The sequence below is a fragment of the Aythya fuligula genome, chromosome 1 (assembly GCF_009819795.1).
Source record: "Aythya fuligula isolate bAytFul2 chromosome 1, bAytFul2.pri, whole genome shotgun sequence".
NCBI lineage: Eukaryota > Metazoa > Chordata > Aves > Anseriformes > Anatidae > Aythya > Aythya fuligula.
The window spans coordinates 81,083,107-81,103,694 of NC_045559.1; the positions used below are offsets into that span (position 1 = coordinate 81,083,107).

General features: G+C 42.6%; 1 protein-coding gene across 1 annotated transcript; it reads left to right on the forward strand.

Moving 5' to 3' along the window:
- Positions 1-3,315: 3,315 nt before the first annotated feature.
- Positions 3,316-20,562, forward strand: FKBP4 (FKBP prolyl isomerase 4). Its single transcript, XM_032188221.1, has 10 exons — positions 3,316-3,529; positions 5,954-6,098; positions 7,372-7,514; positions 10,173-10,293; positions 10,836-10,992; positions 12,295-12,385; positions 12,732-12,815; positions 13,560-13,745; positions 14,905-15,144; positions 17,367-20,562. Exons 1-10 carry the CDS (start codon positions 3,446-3,448, stop codon positions 17,463-17,465), a joined length of 1,350 nt encoding a protein of 449 aa, XP_032044112.1. The 5' UTR covers positions 3,316-3,445; the 3' UTR covers positions 17,466-20,562.
- The last annotated feature ends 26 nt before the right edge of the window (positions 20,563-20,588 follow it).

A 20,588-nucleotide genomic window follows, 5' to 3' on the forward strand; every position in this document is an offset into this window, starting at 1 on the left:
TATTATGCACCATTATCTTTTATAATGCACCAAGCAGAGGTACTACAAGCTGATCTCTTGTATTATTTTTAAATTAGTATAAGATACATCTTAGCTGTGCTGCTCTCTGCCCACCTTCTAACGGCTTTATGTACAAACTTTGTTATCTATAGCAAGTCTTTATATAAACCTATTCATAAACATAACAAGTTGCAGACCAGCATTAGCCAGGCATCACCTCCTACAAGTCTGTTCCAGAGTCCCGCTGCAATTAGTTGGTTTGGGACATTTTATTGATCAGGCAATAAAATGCTATTTTAGATACTCTTTGATACGTGTTATATATGGAGTGGTAATTCGTGTCCAGAAAATGGTTGATATTAATAAAGAAGGGGGAGATTTGGGAGTGTGGCCATGGGGGTTGGAAAGCCCCATGGATGAGATAACATTAGACTCTTAACGATGAGGCCATCAGGAATATAAAAGAGTTTAGAGGGAACAAAGAAGGCTGATTCTGGAGACTCCATGCAGTCTCTGGTTTCTTGTTCTCCAGCCATTAAGGCATGGAAGCTTCTGGGTGTTTGCTGTTGTTGTTATAGGCAAAGTTGTTCGACCAATGAAAAGTTGGTTTGAAAAGAACTGCTGTGGAGAGAAGGGTATAAGAGGGGAGCCTGCCCTCAAGATAAAAAAAGCAATGTGATGTGATGAAGTTGTCATCAATAAAGAAGCAGAAAGAAGGAAAGAAAAGGAGCAGGCTAGCAGAACGGAGACCAGGACAGGAACAGGCACATTGATTGCCTCAATGAGATAGGTTCGGCCAAACTCAGCAAACTGCTCAGAGAAGCTCGTACAGAAAGTCGCTGGAAACAGGCGCACTGGAGCTGGAGAGAAGCTCGAGCTGAGAGAAGCAAACCCGTGCACACAACTGCCCCTCGCTGGTAAGCAGCTGCGCATTATGGGGAATCATACGTCCTTAGGAACAAAGACTGTCCTGCTAACCTTACAGCTTATTCTCCTTCTTCATGATCGGACAGTTTATGAGCCTGAAATATGGGACCAAACTGAGGTCAGGGTGTGGGACTCTGCAACTAAAAACGACAAGGTTGCAGCAGGATTGCTCGGCACCTGGCGAGCAGTCTCTTGAGGCCTTAAAGAGCCATGTGGGACCACAGTCAGACACGTGTGGGTTGCCAGACAGTGAGGGAGCTGTGGGCTCCTTTACTGATCCGACTGCTACGCCATGGGCCCCTCTGCTGCTACAGCCATCGAAGGCTTTTGCTGTTACGCCCCCTGGTGACCTGGACGTGCCTTTTGACCTTGAAAAGGAGATGGATATATTTTTCTTCGATCCCGGAAGAACGGGATACAAAAGGCCTGAAGACCAAGTTGCTTGACAACTTAAAGTGAGACGTATTTGGCAACTGTGGTTAATTTGGCACCATTTCTACACACCAGTTTTTAACTGGAACATGAAGAATTCAACATACTGCTCAAGCAATACTGGTACCAAACAGAAACTGCATTGCCCAACAAGAACACTTAGCACTGTGAAGGCACATTAGCCATGTTATAAATGAAGTCTCAACTCAATCTGAATTTTGTAATATTTATACTTATAAAAGGTATAAAAGGTATAACAGCAAAAGCCTTTGATGGCTGTAGCAGCAGAGGGGCCCATGGCGTAGCAGTCGGATCAGTAAAGGAGCCCACAGCTCCCTCACTGTCTGGCAAACCCCACGTTTCTGACTGTGGTCCCACAGGGCTCTTTAAGGCCTCAAGAGACTGCTCGCCGGGTGCTGAGCAATCCTGCTGCAACCTTGTCATTTTTAGTTGCAGAGTCCCACACCCTGACCTCAGTTTGGTCCCATATTTCAGGCTCATAAACTGTCCGATCGTGAAGAAGGAGAATAAGCTGTAAGGTTACCAGGACAGTCGTTGTTCCTAAGGACGTATGATTCCCCATAATGCGCAGCTGCTTACCAGCGAGGGGCAGTTGTGTGCACGGGTCCGCTTCTCTCAGCTTGAGCTTCTCTCCAGTGCAGTGCGCCTGTTTCCAGCGACTTTCTGTACGAGCTTCTCTGAGCAGTTTGCTGAGTTTGGCCGAACCTATCTCATTGAGGCAATCAATGTGCCTGTTCCTGTCCTGGTCTCTGTTCTGCTAGACTGTTCCTTTAATTCCTTCTTTCTGCTTCTTTACTGATGACATAACTTCATCACATCGTGTTGCCCTTTTTTTTATCCTGAGGGCAGGCTCCCCTCTTATACCCTTCACCCCACAGCAGTGCTTTTCAAACCAACTTTTCATTGGTTGAACAACTTTGCCTATAACAACAACAGCAAACAACCAGAAACTTCCATGCCTTAATGGCTGGAGAACAAGAAACCAGAGACTGCATGGAGTCTCTAGAATCAGCCTTCTTTGTTCCCTCTAAACTCTTTTATATTCCTGATGGCCTCATCGTTAAGAGCCTGATGTTATCTCATCCACGGGGCTTTCCAACCCCCATGGCCACACTCCCAAATCTCCCCCTTCTTTATTAACATCAACCATTTTCTCGACACGAATTACCACTCCATATATAACAGCCGGAGGATGGATGGGAAAGTGCCTCCACGTTTTTGCTGCCCCCACTAAGACCTGTTGGGCCAGAAGCAGCTCAGATGCTTTTCTCCGTGCACCCCAGCAGATCTCAGTCTGGTTTATGGCACGCACAGCACCAGCTCGGTACCTGCTGCAGATTTAACCTGCAAACTCATCCATGGGGAACTGCGATCAGCATCTAGAAGCTTCTAGACCAACTGCATCCAGAAACTGTTTCTTTCCCTCTCACCCTTCCTCATCCTTGGTCACCCTAGGTTTTAAGCTGCTACAACGCGTTCCTGCCCGGGGCTGGAGGGCACGCTTTTGAGGGGAAATCTGCGGATTTTGCGCTTTGTATCCCCCTGGGGGACTGCCCGGGGGCCGGCAGGGGCCGCTGCGCTGCTCGCCCGGCGCCCGTGGGCGAGCGGGGAAGGAAAGTTCAGGAAGGGCCGGGAAGGTGCCGCGGGGAGGCGCCGCCGAGGGGGGAGGCAGACGCGTGTCGCTGCCCAGCGGGGCCGGGCACGGCCCCAGCCCGCCTCGATCCCCCCGCAGGCGGCCGAGAGCCCGGTGCCGGGCGCTGCCTGGCGGCGCCATCCCCTCTCCCCGCAGCCCCTCTCCCCGCCGCGCACTTTCACCCCGGCCCCTGGCGCCCCGGCGCGGCGAGCGCGCTGCGGCAGCCTCTAGAAACTTCTCGGTCCCTCCCTCTCCCCCTCCCCTTCCTCCTCCTCCTCCTCCTCCCGCTGACCCGGGGCCGGCGCTGCGGCGAAGGCAGGAGGGAGGAGAGGCGCGGCGAGCGGAGCCCGCGGCGCAGCGCGGAGCCAGATCTGGTCCCGGTCCCGGTGTAGCGCAGCGGTGGCAGCAGCAGCAGCAGCAGCAGCGAGCGGGATGACGGCGGAGGAGATGAAAGCGGACGGGGCCCCCCTGGAGGGGGTGGACATCACGCTGAAGCGGGATGAGGGCGTCCTCAAGGTACCCGCCGGCTGCGGCGCGGTCCCCTCGGGGGTCGGGGGGGGCACGCTCCGCGTCCCCGCGGGGCTCAGGGCAGCCGAGCCGGGGCTGAGCCGAGCCGAGCCGTGCCCGCTGCTGCGGGGGCCCGTGGCCGTCCCGCCCCCAGCACGTGTTGCTGGCCGGGGGCTGAAGATGGAGCCCGGGCAGCGCCGCCATGTGCGTGCGGCGGCTGCAGGGCGCTGGCGGCCGGGGCGCTCCATCTTGCTGCGAGCGGCTCCGGCAGCCCGAGATGGCGCCTTGGGGGCCCGCAGGAGCCGGGCTCGGCGGCAGGAGCCCCTCGGGGAGGCTCCCCGGGCTGGGCGAGCTGCCGGTGGTCGTGCCCCCCCCCCCCCCCCCTTCCCTCCCCGGTGTTCCCTTCTCGCCCCGGTGCCCGCACGGCGGGTGGTTGATGCGGGTGGGTGGCGGAGTTGACACCGTCAGGGGGAGTTGCGCGAGCGGCCTCCTCCTGCATCGAACATTTCCAATTTCCATATCTCTAGAAACTTCTCCCGTCTCTCGTAAAAACTTCCCGCAGCAAGGGCTGGAAGCCGTCTTTAATCGCGGCGAGATCGGAGCCGTGGCGTTAGGGGAGATGACAAGGAGCAGGACAGCGAAGACAAAATTCTCTTTTTAGCCTCCAGAGCCTTTTGGTGTAGGTCCTGTGTTTGTCATGGTGACGGTTTCAGGAAGGATGCTGGGGACCTCACTGAAAAATGGTTGGTTTTATCCCCTTTCACATGTTTCTCACCGATATGCTCTGCTTAGAGCTCCAGGATTTTGCCTGTGTCACGGTATAACGATGGAGTTCCCATATATCATACACACAGCTCCCAGGGAGCTGCCTGGAGCTCTCTTGCATCTTGACTGCTTGAACACAGTACAAGGCAGCAAGTATCCATCCACTATAGATGCAAATATAGATGCGAGTATCCATCTGCAGTACCCACCTTTTGATGGAGGAGCAGGCGATGCTAAAAAAAAAAACACCACAGGAGTGGGATTATGAACTTTTAAGGCAGAAGATTGTAGACACCATGAAATCTAGCTTCCACAGACTTCATTTTTGTAGTGATTGCAGGATACACCTATTAAAACCAAGGAGTCTAAATCTGAACCTAATCTACACCAATTTTGTACTGGTATCATTGCACTGATTCCAGGAGAGGTTTTTTTTACATTTCTTCATTAGCTTCGTATCAGAACAGTATCCAGAGGTTTTCACCTGGTGTTACTGCATGCATTTGCACTATTTATAGCGTCAGCATTTAAGCACAGAAAAAAAAATATTTGCAATGACAATACGAACAGAAAAATCAGGTTCCTACATCTGCAAGGGAAAAGTAAATGCTATTGAGAATAGGGCTGCCATACTTACGAGAAATCAATTTTGAGTCTCCTGAAAATGAATTAAATGGAAAATATCAATGTTGTATAAATACTGAAAATGAGATAATCGGTGTTTGATGTTGTATAACCTGATACGACACTTTTGAGAAGCTGACATTTGGAAATGCTTAGTAAATTTTCCAGTAAACGCAGTTACTCTTCCAAAGTGATTTCAGATTCATTGCTTTAAAGCTGCTAGACAAGTCTGTGCATGATGTAGTTCAGGTTGGTTACTAGATTCATGTTGTTTTCATATACCTGTTTTCAATTCTCCGTTAAAGAGATCGCTTAAATTTTTGCTTTCTTTGGGAGGAAAGAAGATCAGTAGATCTCATTTTATCTCTGATGCTCGTAACTGCTGCACCACAGAAGTGGTGGAGGATAAGGGCAGGATGTGCAGAGTGAGGTCAAGGCATCTCTCTCTGTTCGCAGTGTTCCCTCCCTAGGAAACTGAGCAGGTAGTATTCCCCTCCTTCCCCCCCCCCCCCGGTGAGCTTTGCATAACTGTCAGGTTTAACTGGAGTAATTTCAGATTACTTATTGGAATAGACCTCGTATGAGAGGAATCAGGATGTTTTCTTGTTTGTGTTTTGCCTAGAGCACTGAACTTCTTGGTAATGATACAGTAGTGGCAAAGAAAATACTAGAATAAAACAGACCAAAAAAAAAAAAACCCGCTCGGTGGTTTTTCTGAGTAAGTTTAAAAATCATACGTAATATTGTCAAGGAAGTTTAAATGACATTGGCAACTATAGGTGGAGAGATTTGTTAAGCTGGTGCCAACTGTTGCCAGTTAAAATTGTTGTATCACAGCACAGCCATCTTGAGGTTCCTGCATTTAAAACACTATTAGTCTGTAGACACTCTAGTCAGTCAGTTCCTTTCCTGATAACTGAAACAAACCTGCAAATCCCTTATTGGCTGAAGATAGTAATGCACATACCTTGAGTAAACGGAATTAATGTCCAATAGGCAGGTGTAGTATTCATCATCTTAGTGTTGCTTACTGTTTTTTTTCAGGTTGTCAAGAGGGAAGGCAGTGGGACAGAGTCGCCGATGATAGGTGATAAAGTGACCGTCCATTATACAGGATGGCTCCTCGATGGCACAAAATTTGACTCCAGTCTGGACAGGAGAGACAAATTTTCATTCGATTTGGGGAAAGGTAATATTTTATGTTTGGTTTTAACCTTGGTAGCATTGAGATGGAGTTCCCTTGCGTGTGTGGTTCATTCCCATATTAAAGTTACTATTTAAACGTGTTTCCAGAGCTGTTTTAAGTTTATTTACTTAAAACAGCACAATCAGAACTTTGAAATCTTTCTGAATGTGCATGCTGTATACCTGCCTGCTGAAGAATTCATGGAGCCTCAGACAAAGCCCTTTAGGGGAAACACTCACCTGATGGGAATTCACCCTGAAGCAGAGTGATAAGGGGTAGTTAAATAACATTTTGTTGAATTTTTTTTCTTTTTTTTCTTTTGCAAACTACTTTTGCAAACAACTCAAATTCAAGAGTACTTAATTGTGACCAGATACTGGGGCAGGGTGCACAGGGGCAACTGTCAGCTGCAGCTGAAGAATGATGAAATGTACTCCTTCTTTCCCTAAATTCCCAAATTAACCCAAATCTGAATGTTGAAGTAAATCCTGTCATAATCAAAAGCCTTCATTTTTTGAACGTAAAAATCCAGACATCCTTGTTCAGCAAATCTTACTACTCAATCTGTGTTTTTTCACTAGCAGTTATCTACTTGCTGCTCTTTTATTTTGGAGATCAATTCTGCAGTGTCCTGAAATCTGGGATGATACCAAGTTTACTCAAATAATCGGGTCTGATTGAGTTTAAAGGAGGCAGGAGTAGGAGAGCTTGAATAAGAGGATTTTGTTACTTGAGATTACAGCTTCTGTTCCCTTTTCTCGTTAGAAGGGATACTATGCCTCCCCCCCCCCCCTTCTGTTACAAGTGCATGTAACTTTTAGTTACCACTTTTGCTGGTCTTTGCCAACTGATAAAGTACAGAGAGAAAAGGCTGTTGTTTTGTGTTGTTTTCAAAATACAAGCAACCAATCTCTCACCCTAAGACCTTCTGCTCCAAAGAGTTTATTGTTATTTTCTCCACACTTGAGATTGTGCCAGGCTCTTCAGGAATAGTCTGTGTCTAGATAACTTGTATTCTCTGTGGGCAAGGAAGCAAGGGGAGGAAAAGAATCACTATATCTAGAATGAAGAAATGTACACAAATTTGAGTGCCCAAGTAACTTTGTAACTTGATTGCAGTTAAAACTGACATATGTAAAGCAGAATGGGCACGAGTCTTTTAGTAGTTCTGCTCTGTCTTAGTTTTTGTATACTAAAAGTGATAATGCTCGATTTCAGAGTTGATGATGTCTTTCATGTGTGCCTAGCAATCACGACTGAAATTTGACTTCTACAGGTGAGGTGATCAAAGCATGGGACATTGCTGTGGCAACTATGAAGGTTGGCGAAATTTGTAGGATTACTTGTAAACCAGAATACGCCTATGGCTCAGCTGGGAGCCCACCAAAGATACCTCCCAACGCTACGCTGATCTTTGAGGTGAGATACAGACGCTAAAACTGTACACTCAAAGAACAAATGAAAGTCATATTTCACTGTAGAAATTGTGTGATGTAGTATCTTTTTAAATAGGAGGGTTAGGCACTTAAAATCTGTGAAGGTCACTCATTCTTTAGTCTTTCTCTTACATTGTTTAAAAATAAATTTAATAAATAAAGCAATGCCAGCATGGTTCCTTTGCAAGTGCCATCATTGCACCAAAATTGTGTACAAATTGTCCTACAAAGAAAGCACTTTTTTTTTTTTTTTTGTACATGGTTGCCTCTAAAACTGATGTTGAAAGATTTAGTAGCTGTCTCATCACTACATCAGTATTTGGAGACTGTCTCTTGGTTATGTCCTGAAATAATGGATGTCCTTTTTTCTTTTTAATTCATAATTCTGTAGAATATTGGCGCAGGGCTTGGTGGTTAAAAAAGAAATGGGAAAAACTGTAATGTTATCAGTGGCATGTTCTGAAGTGATCTAGCTTGCTTCAGACAGACTGAATAGAAAGACCAGAATTGTATTAGATATCTATCAAAATGGTAGCTGGAAATACTCATTGTGCAGATGAATATTCAATTTCTTTTACATTCCATGTATCTTTAGTTCAGTGTCATGAATCTCAACAGCAATAGCTTTGAATTTCCTTTTTTTGTTGTTGTTCAAACAAGGTACTTAGTATAAACAATGCTGAATAGACTGGCTTGCTCTTTTTGTCGTTTTTACTACTGTTTTACTCAAAGATGGGATAACAAAACATCTTCTTAATTTTGTAGCTGTTAGACAAAGTTTCTTTTGTGACTAGATGTGTTTTTTCTGTCTTGTCTTGGTACTCCCACTTCAAACTGTGATTTTCATTAGAGACTTGAAAGACCATTTGAAGAAGTTTCAGGCTGGTTAGTCAATTGCATTAAAACCAGCTTTTAAAAATTCTAAACAATTTGTTGCAGCAGCAATTCTAGATAAAAGGTAGAGGACAGATCATGTTTCTGTTGTAAACAAGGTATTTTACAAATATATTTATTTCCAGTGACTAAAGAGTTTGGTCATCCTGGCTTCTTCTTTGTCTTTTTTTTTTTTTTTTTCCCCTGAATGATCATAGAATCATAGAATGGTTTGCTTTGGAAGGGACCTTACAGATCATCTAATTACAACCACACTGCCACGGGCAGGGACACCTCCCACTAGATCAAGTTGCTCAAAGCCCCATCCAACCTGGCTTTGAACACTTTGAACACATCCATTTACAACCTTTCTGGGCAACCTGTTCCAGTGCCTCACCATCCTTACAGTAAAGAATTTCTTCCTTATATCTAATCTAAATCTCCCCTTTTTTAGTTTAAAGCCATTATCCCTTGTACTATCAGAGCAGTCCCTGACAGAGTCCCTCTCCTGGTATCTTATAGGCCCTCTTTAGATATTGGTGGAAGGCTGCTATAAGGTGTCCCTGGGGCCTTCTCTTCTCCAGGATGAACAACCCCAGCTCCCTCAGCCTGTCCTCATAGGAGAGGTGCTCCAGCACTCTGATCATCCTTGTGGCTCTCCTCAGGACATGCTCTAATACCTCCATGTCCTTCTTGTGCTGGGGGCCCCAGAGCTGAAGACAGTACTCCAGGTGGGGTCTCACAAGAGAAGGATAAAGTGGGAGAATCACATCCCTTGACCTGCTGGCCATGCTTCTTTTTGATGCAGCCCAGGATATGGTTGGCTTTCTGGGATACAACAGCACATTGCTTCTCGTCAAGCAACACCCCGAGGTCCTTCTCAGACCTATTCTCAATCCATTTTCTGCCCAGCCTGTATTTGTGCTGGGGTTGTCCCAGCCCAAATGCAGGACCTTGCACTTGGCCTTGTTGAACTTCATGAGGTTCATGCAGGCCCTCATCTTAAGTCTGTCCAGGTCCCTCTCCGGATGGCATCCGTTCACTCCAGTGTGTGGACTGCACCTCACAACTTGGTGTCCTCAGCAAGCTTGCTGAGGGTGCACTCCATCCCATTGTCCATATTGCTGACAAAGATACTAAATAATGCTAGTCCCAAACCAACCCCTGAGGAACTGCGCTTGTTACTGTTCTCTACTTTGATAATGAGCTGTTGACTGCAACTCTTTGAGTGTGACAATCCAAGCAAATCAATTGTGAACTCATAATACGTAATGATAAGGCAAGTCTAGAGGGGAGAATGCAAGAGAAATAAAACCAGAACAGTAGCTATGTTCAGTCATGCAGGAAAGAATGATACAGAAGTCTCGAAACTACTGTCCTTTGGACAACTCTTAAAGAAGCCAAGAATTTTTTTTTTTTTTCAGTAGTCCCTAAGTATTGTGGTTCATGTAAGTATAACTTAAAAGCCATTCTCACAGTTATTTGAATTAAAGGATCTAATTTGTACTGTTGGGAGATCAAAGTTGTTGGAGAAAAAAAAAAGCCATAAAAGCCTGAATTATCATCTGTAACTCATCTGTTGGTTTCCATTCACTATCTACTAAATACAGCATCTTTATAGTCTTGGCTATCTAATATCTTACAGGATGTTAACTAAGACATTGGCTGTCTGAACAGCTATAGTTTCAAAGAACTCTGGAGTACAAATTCCATGGGTTACTGAGTTGACGTGATGAGAATAAATGCAAGACTTTTCTTCCCTACACAGATAGAGCTGTTTGAGTTTAAGGGGGAGGACCTCACTGATGATGAAGACGGTGGCATCATCCGAAGAATCCGTAAGAAAGGAGAAGGCTACTCCAAGCCCAATGAGGGTGCTATTGTAGAGAGTAAGTATATTATACAAATAGTACATAGCTTTATGTGTGAGAAGGCAGAACTTTTTTCCTTACCTACAACTTCTTTGTCCTTAGAGAGAGGAATACCTAGCTTATCTCCTTTACCAAGTGACATAACTTAGGGTAAGCTTTCATTCTTTTATTTCTAGAGAGGTTTACATTTTCAAGGAGTAACTATGTTCTTCAGAGACACTGAATCTGATAAAGTGCTGATCTGATAACAAAAGTTAAATGATTCTAATAAAGTAATTCTATTTGCAGAGGAACAAGAGAGGAGATTAGTTCTTGCATTTGTTGTGGGAGTAGAAAAAAAATCCAACACAACCTGGATGAATGATGAGGGGGGAGGGTTTATTAACTTCAGCAACAGAAGTTGTATTTGCTACCAATAGCTAACTATACATCTGTAACGCTTAGAAAAGACTGGTTAGGAGGAGGCTTTGGCATAACCTGTATTACATGTGCTACCTACCCCTTACCATGCACAGTTAACTTCTGATTTGTCTCTGGGTTGTTCTGTTTTTTGTTGACAGTCCAGTTTGAAGGCCGATATGGAGATCGTGTTTTTGACAAGCGGGAGCTGCAGTTTGAGATTGGAGAAGGTGATAATTATGATCTTCCTCATGGTCTGGAGAAAGCAATACAGAAAATGGAGAAATCTGAGGAATCTATTTTCTATCTCAAATCCAAGTAAGCTGTTCCTGATCTTCTGATACTTGAAGGCTTATTCCTAACATCTGGCAGGGATGATGTATGCTGTTGCAATGTTCTTCAGATCTTCTCAGTTCTGTAGTACAAACTTCGTCAGACCTGAAAATTGGATGTATGGAAAGTACAAAGCTAAGGTTACTTAGCCACTAGGTTATGAAGTAGTAGCATTAAAAATGAAATTGACTTAAGTGTCTATAGTGTTGATCCTAGTGAGTATTAAAACAGATACTGTTGCTTTCTTTAACTGACATTCTTGTGTCCCTTCTTAATGAAACTACTTACTGTACAGAAGTGCATATAAAGATACCTGGATTAAAGAACAGCCTCAGAATAGGAAAAGATCTGATAAGCCCTCCAAGCAGCCCTATGCGATATGTAGTGAGATGTTAAGAGTATCTTTGCTGTTATAAAATGCTCAATGGTATTCTTAAGCAGATTGGAAAAACAGGCTCAAGATTTCTGTGAGGCACGAGATTTCATAAGGCAAATTTATATCCAAACCTTTGATCATCACAGTTGTTCTTGGTTTCAGAGAGCCCTAACTCGGAGGTATGAGTGCATAATGTTGTAATAGTAAATGTTCTTAAAAACAGAATTTTCCCCTTACAGTGTGAACACATTTAAAATAAGTGGAGTTTGCACTGATTATTTCCACCAACTCTAACTTATTTGTTTTTATTTTAAGCTTTTTTAACTGGAGTTGAATCTGGAAGAAAAAAAGCAAAGCAGTCTTATCTTGAGGGTTTTCCTGCTAGTATGCAGTTTCTTAATGGAGTTTCAGGGCAGAAAGGCCTTTCTACAGGCATTTACTGTTAATCAACAGATTTATGCTATCTTAAGTGTACAGCTGTTTACTTAATCTGTGCATTGCTGTTTTTGCTTTTCTGAGAATAGTTAGAATAGAATACAGATGTTCTGAAGAAAATAACCGGTCTTGGACTATGAATATAAAGCAGGATGTGTATAATTTCAAAGTATATGTGTTTTTTTTTTTTACTTGCTGATCTTGATTTCCCTTCACATAAACAACAGCAAGCTCAAAAAAAGGGGAAAAAAGCATTTAATAGACAAATGAATCCCTTTTTTTTCCAACTCTCCCCTATCTTGTGCTTGCTAATCTTGGAAAAGTATCTGGAATTGTTTGAGCCTTTGTCTTGCAATAATGCTATGTAGGCAGACTTGCATGTTGTTTGTTTGTTTGTTTTGCCTCAAGCTTCCTGTGTAAGAGATCATGGTTGTTTGGATAGTTTTTCAACTTTCCCCCCTCCCCCAATCTTTCAGCTATGGTTTTGGAAGTGCTGGGAAGGAGAAATTTCAGATCCCTCCAGATGCAGAACTACAGTATGAAGTGAAACTCAAGAGCTTTGAAAAGGTGGGAATAGGAGATGAAGTTCCAAACAGACTGGGAGGAGGGGAGGGTGAAGAAGTGTGGGTGCAGCTTAAACGAGGACAATGGTGTCCTTGATCTTTTGACCTGAATTAAGGAAGTTGCTGTAGTAGGTGGTGATGAGACTTTGAGAGCTCTTGGGTTAAATTATCCTTACTGGATCCCTGTCTGTTGCTGTCAGTGTCTCTTCTGCTCTAGAGCTCAGTTTCTAGTAGTAGTGTAAAACTGCTTTTTCCAAGTATATCTTTACTGTACTGTTGCTATGAATAGTGTAGCCATACATTTTCCCAAGAAATGACATTGCTGTCTTGAACTGTTCCTAATTGCATAGGCTAAGGAGTCTTGGGAAATGAATACAGAAGAGAAGCTGGAACAAAGCTGCATGGTGAAAGAGAGAGGCACTCAGTACTTCAAGGTAAATTACAAACCCCAAATAATAGTATCATTTCTTAGTCCATGTTATGAACTGGTAATGATGATCTACAGCTTCGGTCATTTTAGAGTGGTGTTGGTATTCTCTGTGTCATTTTACAGGGAAGAATTAGAGGGGGGGGGAGAAGGTGTCTTTATTTTATTTTTTTTTTTAAAGGCTCCGAGTTGCAATGTCTGAATGCTTGCTGCTCTGTTCTGTTCTGTAGTTCTCTGTATCAGAGCTGTTTGTACCTAGAGATAACTTTGGGGCAAACATTGAGTAGTGGCAAGGTTACAGTATAAGCTCCTGCTGTGGGATGGTGCTGTGAATGAACTTCGACTTGGGTAGAGATATGTGGAGAAGCAGTGTTTCAACCAATTTGATGAGCAGAAGGCAGACTTCATGATGATTTTTATTGTGTGGTGTTAGTTGTACTGTTTTGAAAAAGGCCCATCTTGTTTTGTATCAGAAGTTGAACACAAGGTGGTAGTTGAGAATAAAGTATCAATGCTGGCCAATGTGCACAGCTTTAGTGGGGAAACCAGTAGGTGGTATGATTCCTTAAGATTTACTGTTCTATGCAGTAGTGATATACTATGACAGAAGGAGTATACTTTTGATGATAGAAGTTGTTCTGATTAGTCTGAAGTATTTCAGATGTATTGCTTCAGGTAAGCAGAAGAGGCAAAGGGGAGGTGAAAGTTACTGTGATGAGCTGTGTGGAAAATTAAATTGTCTTGTTTACAGGAGGGGAAATACAAACGGGCAGCATTACAGTATAAGAAGATTGTGTCATGGCTGGAGCATGAATCAGGACTCTCTGAGGAGGAGGATACAAAAGCCAAGAGCTTGAGGCTTGCTGCCCACCTTAATCTAGCTATGTGCCATCTCAAACTGAAGGAGTACTCCCAGGCTTTGGAGAACTGCAACAAGGTAGTAGGATTTATTCATTCTTACTATGCTCAAGTGGTCTGACAATTTATCTCTTGCTTTAATAATTGAGGAATGTCAGGCCATGTGGCATCTGAACTTTATCATCAGCTGGCAGGTGGGTAGTAGCAAACACACAACGAAAATACCCAGCACCTTAAGATCGTAGTGGTATTTGGAATATCTTTTACTAACTCGCTGATACATTTAACTAAGAATATTTGAGCATTCAGAAATTAGAAACAGGAAGACATGGTCATACAATGGCTTGGGTTGGAAGGGACCTCAAAGATCATCTAGTTCCAACCTCCCTTCCGTAGGCAGGGGCGCCACCGCTAGATCAGGTTGGTCAGGACCTCATCTAAGCAGATCTTGAACACCTTCAGGGATGGGGCATCCACAACCTCTCAGGACAACCCATTCCAGTGCCTCACCACCCTCTGAGTGAAGAATTTCCTTCTAAATCTTCCCTCTTTTAGTTTAAAACCATTCTACCTTGTCCTGTCATTTTCTGATTGAGCAAAGAGTCTCTCTCCATCTTTTTAATCAGTTCCCTTTAAGTAATGAAAGGTTACAAGGTCACCCTGGAGCCTTCTCTTCTCCAGGCTGAATGTCCCCAGCTCTCTCAGCCATTCTTCACAGGAGAGGTACTCTGGCCCCTTGATCATCTTTGTGGCCCTCCTCTTGACCTGCTCTAACAGCTCCACATCCTTCTTGTGCTGGGTGTTCCACACCTGGATGCAATATTCCAAATGGGGCCTCACCAGGGCTGAGGAGAGGGGGACAATTTACTCCTTTGACCCGCTGGCCACTCCTCTTTCGATGCAGCCCAAGATGCAGTTGGCCTTCTGGGCTACGAGCATATGCTGCCAGCTCATGTTGAGCTTTTTGTCCACCAAAGTGGATGAAAGAAGATAGTAATGTTGGCAAAAGTCCAACAAAGAGCTGGGATAGAGCCAGGACTAACTCTCAGACTTGATGGTTCTCTGTCAGGTGGCCTACTATATCTTTTTCTACTTAAATGGAATCAAATACATTAGAATTATTATTAGTAAGTCCGACAAGACTGAAAATCAGAAGGTTCAGTTTGTAGCAGTTAGTGATATTCTGACTACATGTTAGTTAAAAAAAATAATAATTTTTCTTCCTTTTTTAAATGCAGGCACTTGAATTGGATAGCAGCAATGAAAAAGGCCTCTTCCGACGTGGAGAAGCCCACTTGGCTGTCAATGACTTTGAGTTGGCCCGGGGAGATTTCCAGAAGGTGATACAACTCTATCCGAGTAACAAAGCTGCCAAAGTGCAACTAGTAACTTGTCAGCAAAAAATACGCGAGCAGCATGAGAAAGAGAAGAAGATGTATGCCAACATGTTCCAAAGGCTTGCAGACAAAGACTTAAAGGTAAGTAACACTGCTCCAGAAGACCACAAGAGGTGATGTCATATATTAGACAACAAATAGAGTTTTGGGTATTCAGCTTACTTCTCCCACTCACTTCTCATATGAGTGGGAAAGCACTCAAGTAGGTGCCTCTGGGGAAAAATAATGGAGCAGGCAACACTCAGAATGAATTAAGCCTTCTTGTTTGAACAAGACAACTATCAGTACCAAGGATATGACAGAAAATGTTTTTAGTTAGTTCAACTGATTTTGAAATAGCAGTGATGATCAGAAAGCAGTTGAAGTTGGTGAAGTGAGAACATGGTAACATCTAAGAACTGGGGAAAAGAAAAAAAAAAAAAAAGCCTTTTTTCCTTGAACTGTCATCTCTGAAGAATAGTCTATTCTGGTGTCAACATGGCCAATCTACTGAAACTTTATGCCTGTCATACAGGTAGTGCTGAGAAAAACCTTGATTTTTTTTGTTGTTGTTGTTTTTGTTTTCAAAGAGTAGCAGTATTTTTCTGGATTTGGTTCTTCTTCTCATGGAGAAGCATAAACAAACACAAAAATGCAGACATCCCCCCTGATTCTGTCATTGTCCGTGAACAGGGTAGTTACATACCTGGCAGCCTCATGTCAGCAATGGCCCTTGCCTGCTGGATCTTGGGAAGAAGCTATTTTGTCCTTTTAGATACTGACACATATACCCATCCATTGTCTTTATTTATTCATTTATATTAAAAATCTCAGCAAGATAAAGATACAGCAACCAAACTAAAATTACCTCACTTGTAGGAATCTTCACATGTGAAACTGCAAGTTTTAATTGCTAGCTGACTGGCTATGCTGTGCAGATTCCTTCCAGGTAGCACAGCTGCTAGGAGTCTAGTATCTTTCCCTAAGTGTGGTGTATTGCAAGATCTGCCATACATAGAAGATCACTGAAACAACTGATATCCAGTAAAAGTATGAAAGGGGCTGTTCTCATAATTTTAAAAATGTATGCCTCAGTCCCTAAGAAGGACAGCTGGTAGAGTCATTTTCACAAAAAGCAGATTCATGGTCTTCCCATTGCACATCACTGAAGATGCTGTAGAGAGACAGCATGCTTTCTTCCAATTCTCCCGTTTACTTTAGGAAAGAATCAACTTTGTTTATTCTGTTCAATACACTGTCAGATAGTATCAGGAATTGGCATGTGTTTGTGTATATATATATATTTTTAACAGAAGCCATCTGGCCTATTTCATATTTGTGATTTTGTATGAAAATGGATCTATGGAATATGGAACTGTAAACAAATGCCACTTAGTCCCTAGGTCAGTCTTGGTGATTTTCCTTGCAAGAAAATACATATTTCTGCAGCTTCATTGATGTCTTAGTCAAACTCCAACAGTAGGTATGGGAGAAGCTGAAGACTTCTAGAGAAGAGGGTTAGTTTATCTAATACCTTCTTACTCCTAAGAATGCAGTGTGTAGTATGGTTCTGAAATTCCTAACATCTAAACATCCAATACCTAAACAGTCCAAAACATCCAATATGTAAACAGTCTGCTAAAGTGTGACGGCCACTATTGCATCAGTAGTCCTTTCTATGTCCTATTGTAAAAACTGATTTAGGGCCATCACTGTGTGGCTCTGCCTTCCACACCTTTTTAAGTGGACTGGAAGAGCAAGGAGAAGAGCACTTTTAGAGCAGACACTTTGTCAGATTAGATTTTTCTTCCAGGTAAGCTTGTAGAGGACATCCAAGTGACTTGTTGAGTTGAAGTTGCTTTTCATGAAACTAGCTGTCTGAAATATTTCTTCATAACCTGAGTTCAACTGTGCCTCTTACAAGCTGGGAGAGAAGGCAGGGCATGGGAATCACTGAAAGTGAATCACATTGAAACATAAGCAGGAGAAAGGAGTTCTCTGTAGAGGCTTCCTAAATAAATTTTGGTTTGTAGAAGAACCTTTTAAGAAAGTGTTACATGGCAAGCATGTAAATATCATATTATGAATCTTAACTACCTAATACTAGTATTACTTCTCAGACTGCTCTAAACTGCTTCTGGTTACTTTGATACAGGAAAAAACACAAAGAATTTTTCAGCTTCTCTTAGCTGAAGGTCTTAATATCGTAATTCAGTCTTGCAAGGAGTCTAGGTGTCCCAGTGATAGACATCAAATGGTGTTTGTGGTATTGTCTGCAAATTTAGCAATTTTGAATAATGGAGGCTTTTTTTGTCTCTGTTTAGTCAGCTACTACTCTTCAAACCACCCACACTGAAGATGCAGAAATGAAAGATGAGCAGAATGGAGTTGAAGATAAATCTGAAGTTGACACAGAAGCATAAAAACAAACCCTATTCCATTAGTTTTGTAAATGAAAGAATTTCCAGTGAATTAGACCTTTATTTTTCTACCTGGTTGGACAGTGGCTTCAGAGGAACAGAAGCTGAGGCCACTATGCCATAGTCAATTACAGCTTTGTATGTCTGTGAAAGAAGCTGAGTGGCAGCATAAATCTGGTTTAATCCTAGGGACTTTATTTATTCATGCGGCCTCTGTTACTGTTTGAGTTCTGTCTGGATTTACTCTGCTTGGTTTATTTGCATTTTGCCATTGTGTTTGTCTTTCTGGTTCCAGCTTACTTAAATTTAGGAAGCAGAATCTGGGATTAATTTCCTTGATTTTTTTTTTTTTTTAATGACCTTTTCCAACAGTCCTCATGTGAGATTTGAGAACAAATTAGCACTCCCTGTTCTTCTGCCTTGGCATTGTCCCCATTCCCCCATTAAATGCTGTAACCTTCCTTGTATGCCTCCCCTCTGCAAATTACTGAAGGTGAAGACTGTGAAGTCACAGCTTAAGAAATAAAGCTTCGGTTAAACTTAAGAAAACAGAACTTTTATGGGTTTTTATTGGAATTTGCGCAGAATTAATTGAATTTATTGTTCTCTAGTCATTCAGCATTTTCTCATCCATGTAGCTGTACAGTAGTGACAGTATGTTTTCCTCTATTGTTATCATAAGTTTTCACAATGAATACAGAATCTGTTTGCAAATGAAAAAATGTTGCTGAAAATTGTACACAAAGCATGTCTGTAACCTATGCATATAAAGTTTATTTTCCTGTTTGTATCGCTATATTCCTCTTTCCTCTTTTTGTTGTAAAACTGGACCAGGAAAATACTGATTTATATCTGAAAGTAACTGGCTTTAAGGAGAAAATGTGATAATAGTTGAAATGTGTTGCAAATGCTTATAATTCCTGATGAACTACAAACTTCTGAATGATCCTCATTTCACACGGAAGCTATTTGGTATCCTCCTGCTTCTTTATATAGTATGTTGGGTGGTTTTTTTGCTAGTGGTTTTGTGGTGTGGGTTTTGTTTTGTTTTGTTTTTTGGAGGTGGGGAATGGGGGAAGTATGTGGGGTTTAGGTGTTGGGTATTTTTGTTTGTTTGTTTTTTCCCCTCCCCTCTCTGCAGGTATGGAATGGAGTATTCAAACTTAACTTTGTTGTTTATTTTGTGATGTAATGCTAAACTTGGTATCTCTACTGTCCTGTTCCAAAACCTTCTAGCAGCAGGGACTATTTTTTTTGCCTGCTTTGCAGAAGGAAGGTAGCTTTATCTGTTCCTTTCAGGTAATGGACTTCTGCACTGAGAAGGATGTCTTGTCTTCCCATGGCATGGAATGGGCTGGGTTTGTTTGTACATTGCAAAGAATATGCCTGTCTTAAATCTGATTATATCTGAATTCTTGTTTTGAATTCCTGGTCTCCTTTCCTGAGGGGGAGAAAAAAAGGGAGCATTCATTCATGGGTTTCCTATAGGACTGGAGGTTGTAGCACCTGCATCTGCAGAAGAGACAGCTTGGGCCTGGGACCTGTATGATTAACTACCACTAAAGCGATAAGCCTAAATTACTCTCCTGCCCCCAGTCCAAAGATGAGAAGTCCACCACCTGCTGCTGGGTTGGAGCTAGCTTAGGGATCTGCGAACTGCACTGCTTTCTGCATGCCCTAAGATTCTTCAGGGTGGGAAGAGGTAGGAGAAAGCAGCAGGATATGTGCTTGGTAGGTCATCACACTTAAGGAAATGCTGTTTTCCTTGACTTTATCTATCACAGACTAGTTATTTAGGAAAGTTACAATCACCAGATAATGTAGGTACTTTTCATGAGTTCTGACTCTGTAGCATCATCAGTTCTGCATACGTGAAAGCTTTGCTTTCTACCAAAATACAGCTACCTCTGAAGGGAACGTTACAACTAGGTTACAACAAGCTGTGAAGAGCATCTTGTCCATTGAAGTTAGAGGATTTCAAGACAAAAACAGCGATGGGAATCAAGCTAAGAAAAAGGCTATCGTTTCCAGTCCTACAAAAGAAGCTAATGGGTTGATAATGCCTGTCACTACCCAGGAAAAAGGAAAAACAATATTTAATACATGGGTTTCTTTAGACTGAATCAAGATGGAAAAATCCATGCCAGTGACCTCCTGTTATGTTACAGGAGCTTTACATGCAGTCTATAAAAGTAGCAAAAGACATGCCCTTCTGGCTGCACGGTAGTAAACAAGTCCGAATAGCTCAGTAGAATCATTTCAACAAATTCAATGTGTGAGAGAGACTGCGAAACACGGGGAGAATCTTACTGAGAAAAGACAGTAACAAAACTGGAACAGTCAGGTTCCTGTCTCATCTCTTAGATGATAAAGGAGCCATAGAGATTTCTTTCCTATGAGGTATACCGCTTGCAAGGAAATAGAAAAGCTGCCAAGCTTCAGCTGTAGCTGGTAATGCTAATAGTGAAAATAAAGCGCTTTAATTTGTATTGTGAATCAGGCAACTTAAAGAAGTGCTTTGTAGAGTTACTCTTAAGACAGGAATACAGAACAATAGACTACAAGAACGGGGAGCAGGAATGTCAAGCAAGAGCCCTTTTTCTCCAGCAGGGATGCCTTGATCTGCTTACAATTTTTATGAGAAATGGGAGCTGTGGCTGAAACTGTTGTTGTTGGGAAAGCAAGAATATAGTAAAATCCTAATAAGTTTCTAATTCTTGAATAACAGTTTAAAACAAACTAAAGAAACAACCTCTTGTGGGTGACAGTTTAAAGCAAGGGGTCTTTGAAAGCAGAAAGCAGGGTTATTGTGTTAAGTAGAAGTATCCAGGGATTTTTATGGACAATGGTGGATGCATTGGATGTGAGCAGGTGTGGAAGTGCCGTTCCGCCCTCGCTGTTATTCCGTATGAAACTCTAAAGTGTTGAAGAATGTAAATTTACCAGGCCATCGAGCATGCTGTATTCAGGCAGTGGAAAGGAGGCTCCATGCTATCTGTAAAAAATGCGCCTGGCTGCTGGCAGAAAACAGCATGCTAGCATTTATAACCGAAGTTCTGCATGTAAGCTTCAAGCACTAACTATTCCTTACGCTCTTACAGGAAAAAAAAAAAAAAAAAAAAAAAA

What these genes read in the sequence shown, in the direction of transcription:
- FKBP4 (XM_032188221.1), top strand. Translation starts at nt 3,446, where the DNA reads ATGACGGCGGAGGAGATGAAAGCGGACGGGGCCCCCCTGGAGGGGGTG. An exon ending in GGGATGAGGGCGTCCTCAAG is followed by an intron (nt 3,530 to 5,953) that starts GTACCCGCCGGC and finishes GTTTTTTTTCAG; the next exon opens with GTTGTCAAGAGGGAAGGCAG. An exon ending in ACGCTACGCTGATCTTTGAG is followed by an intron (nt 7,515 to 10,172) that starts GTGAGATACAGA and finishes TTCCCTACACAG; the next exon opens with ATAGAGCTGTTTGAGTTTAA.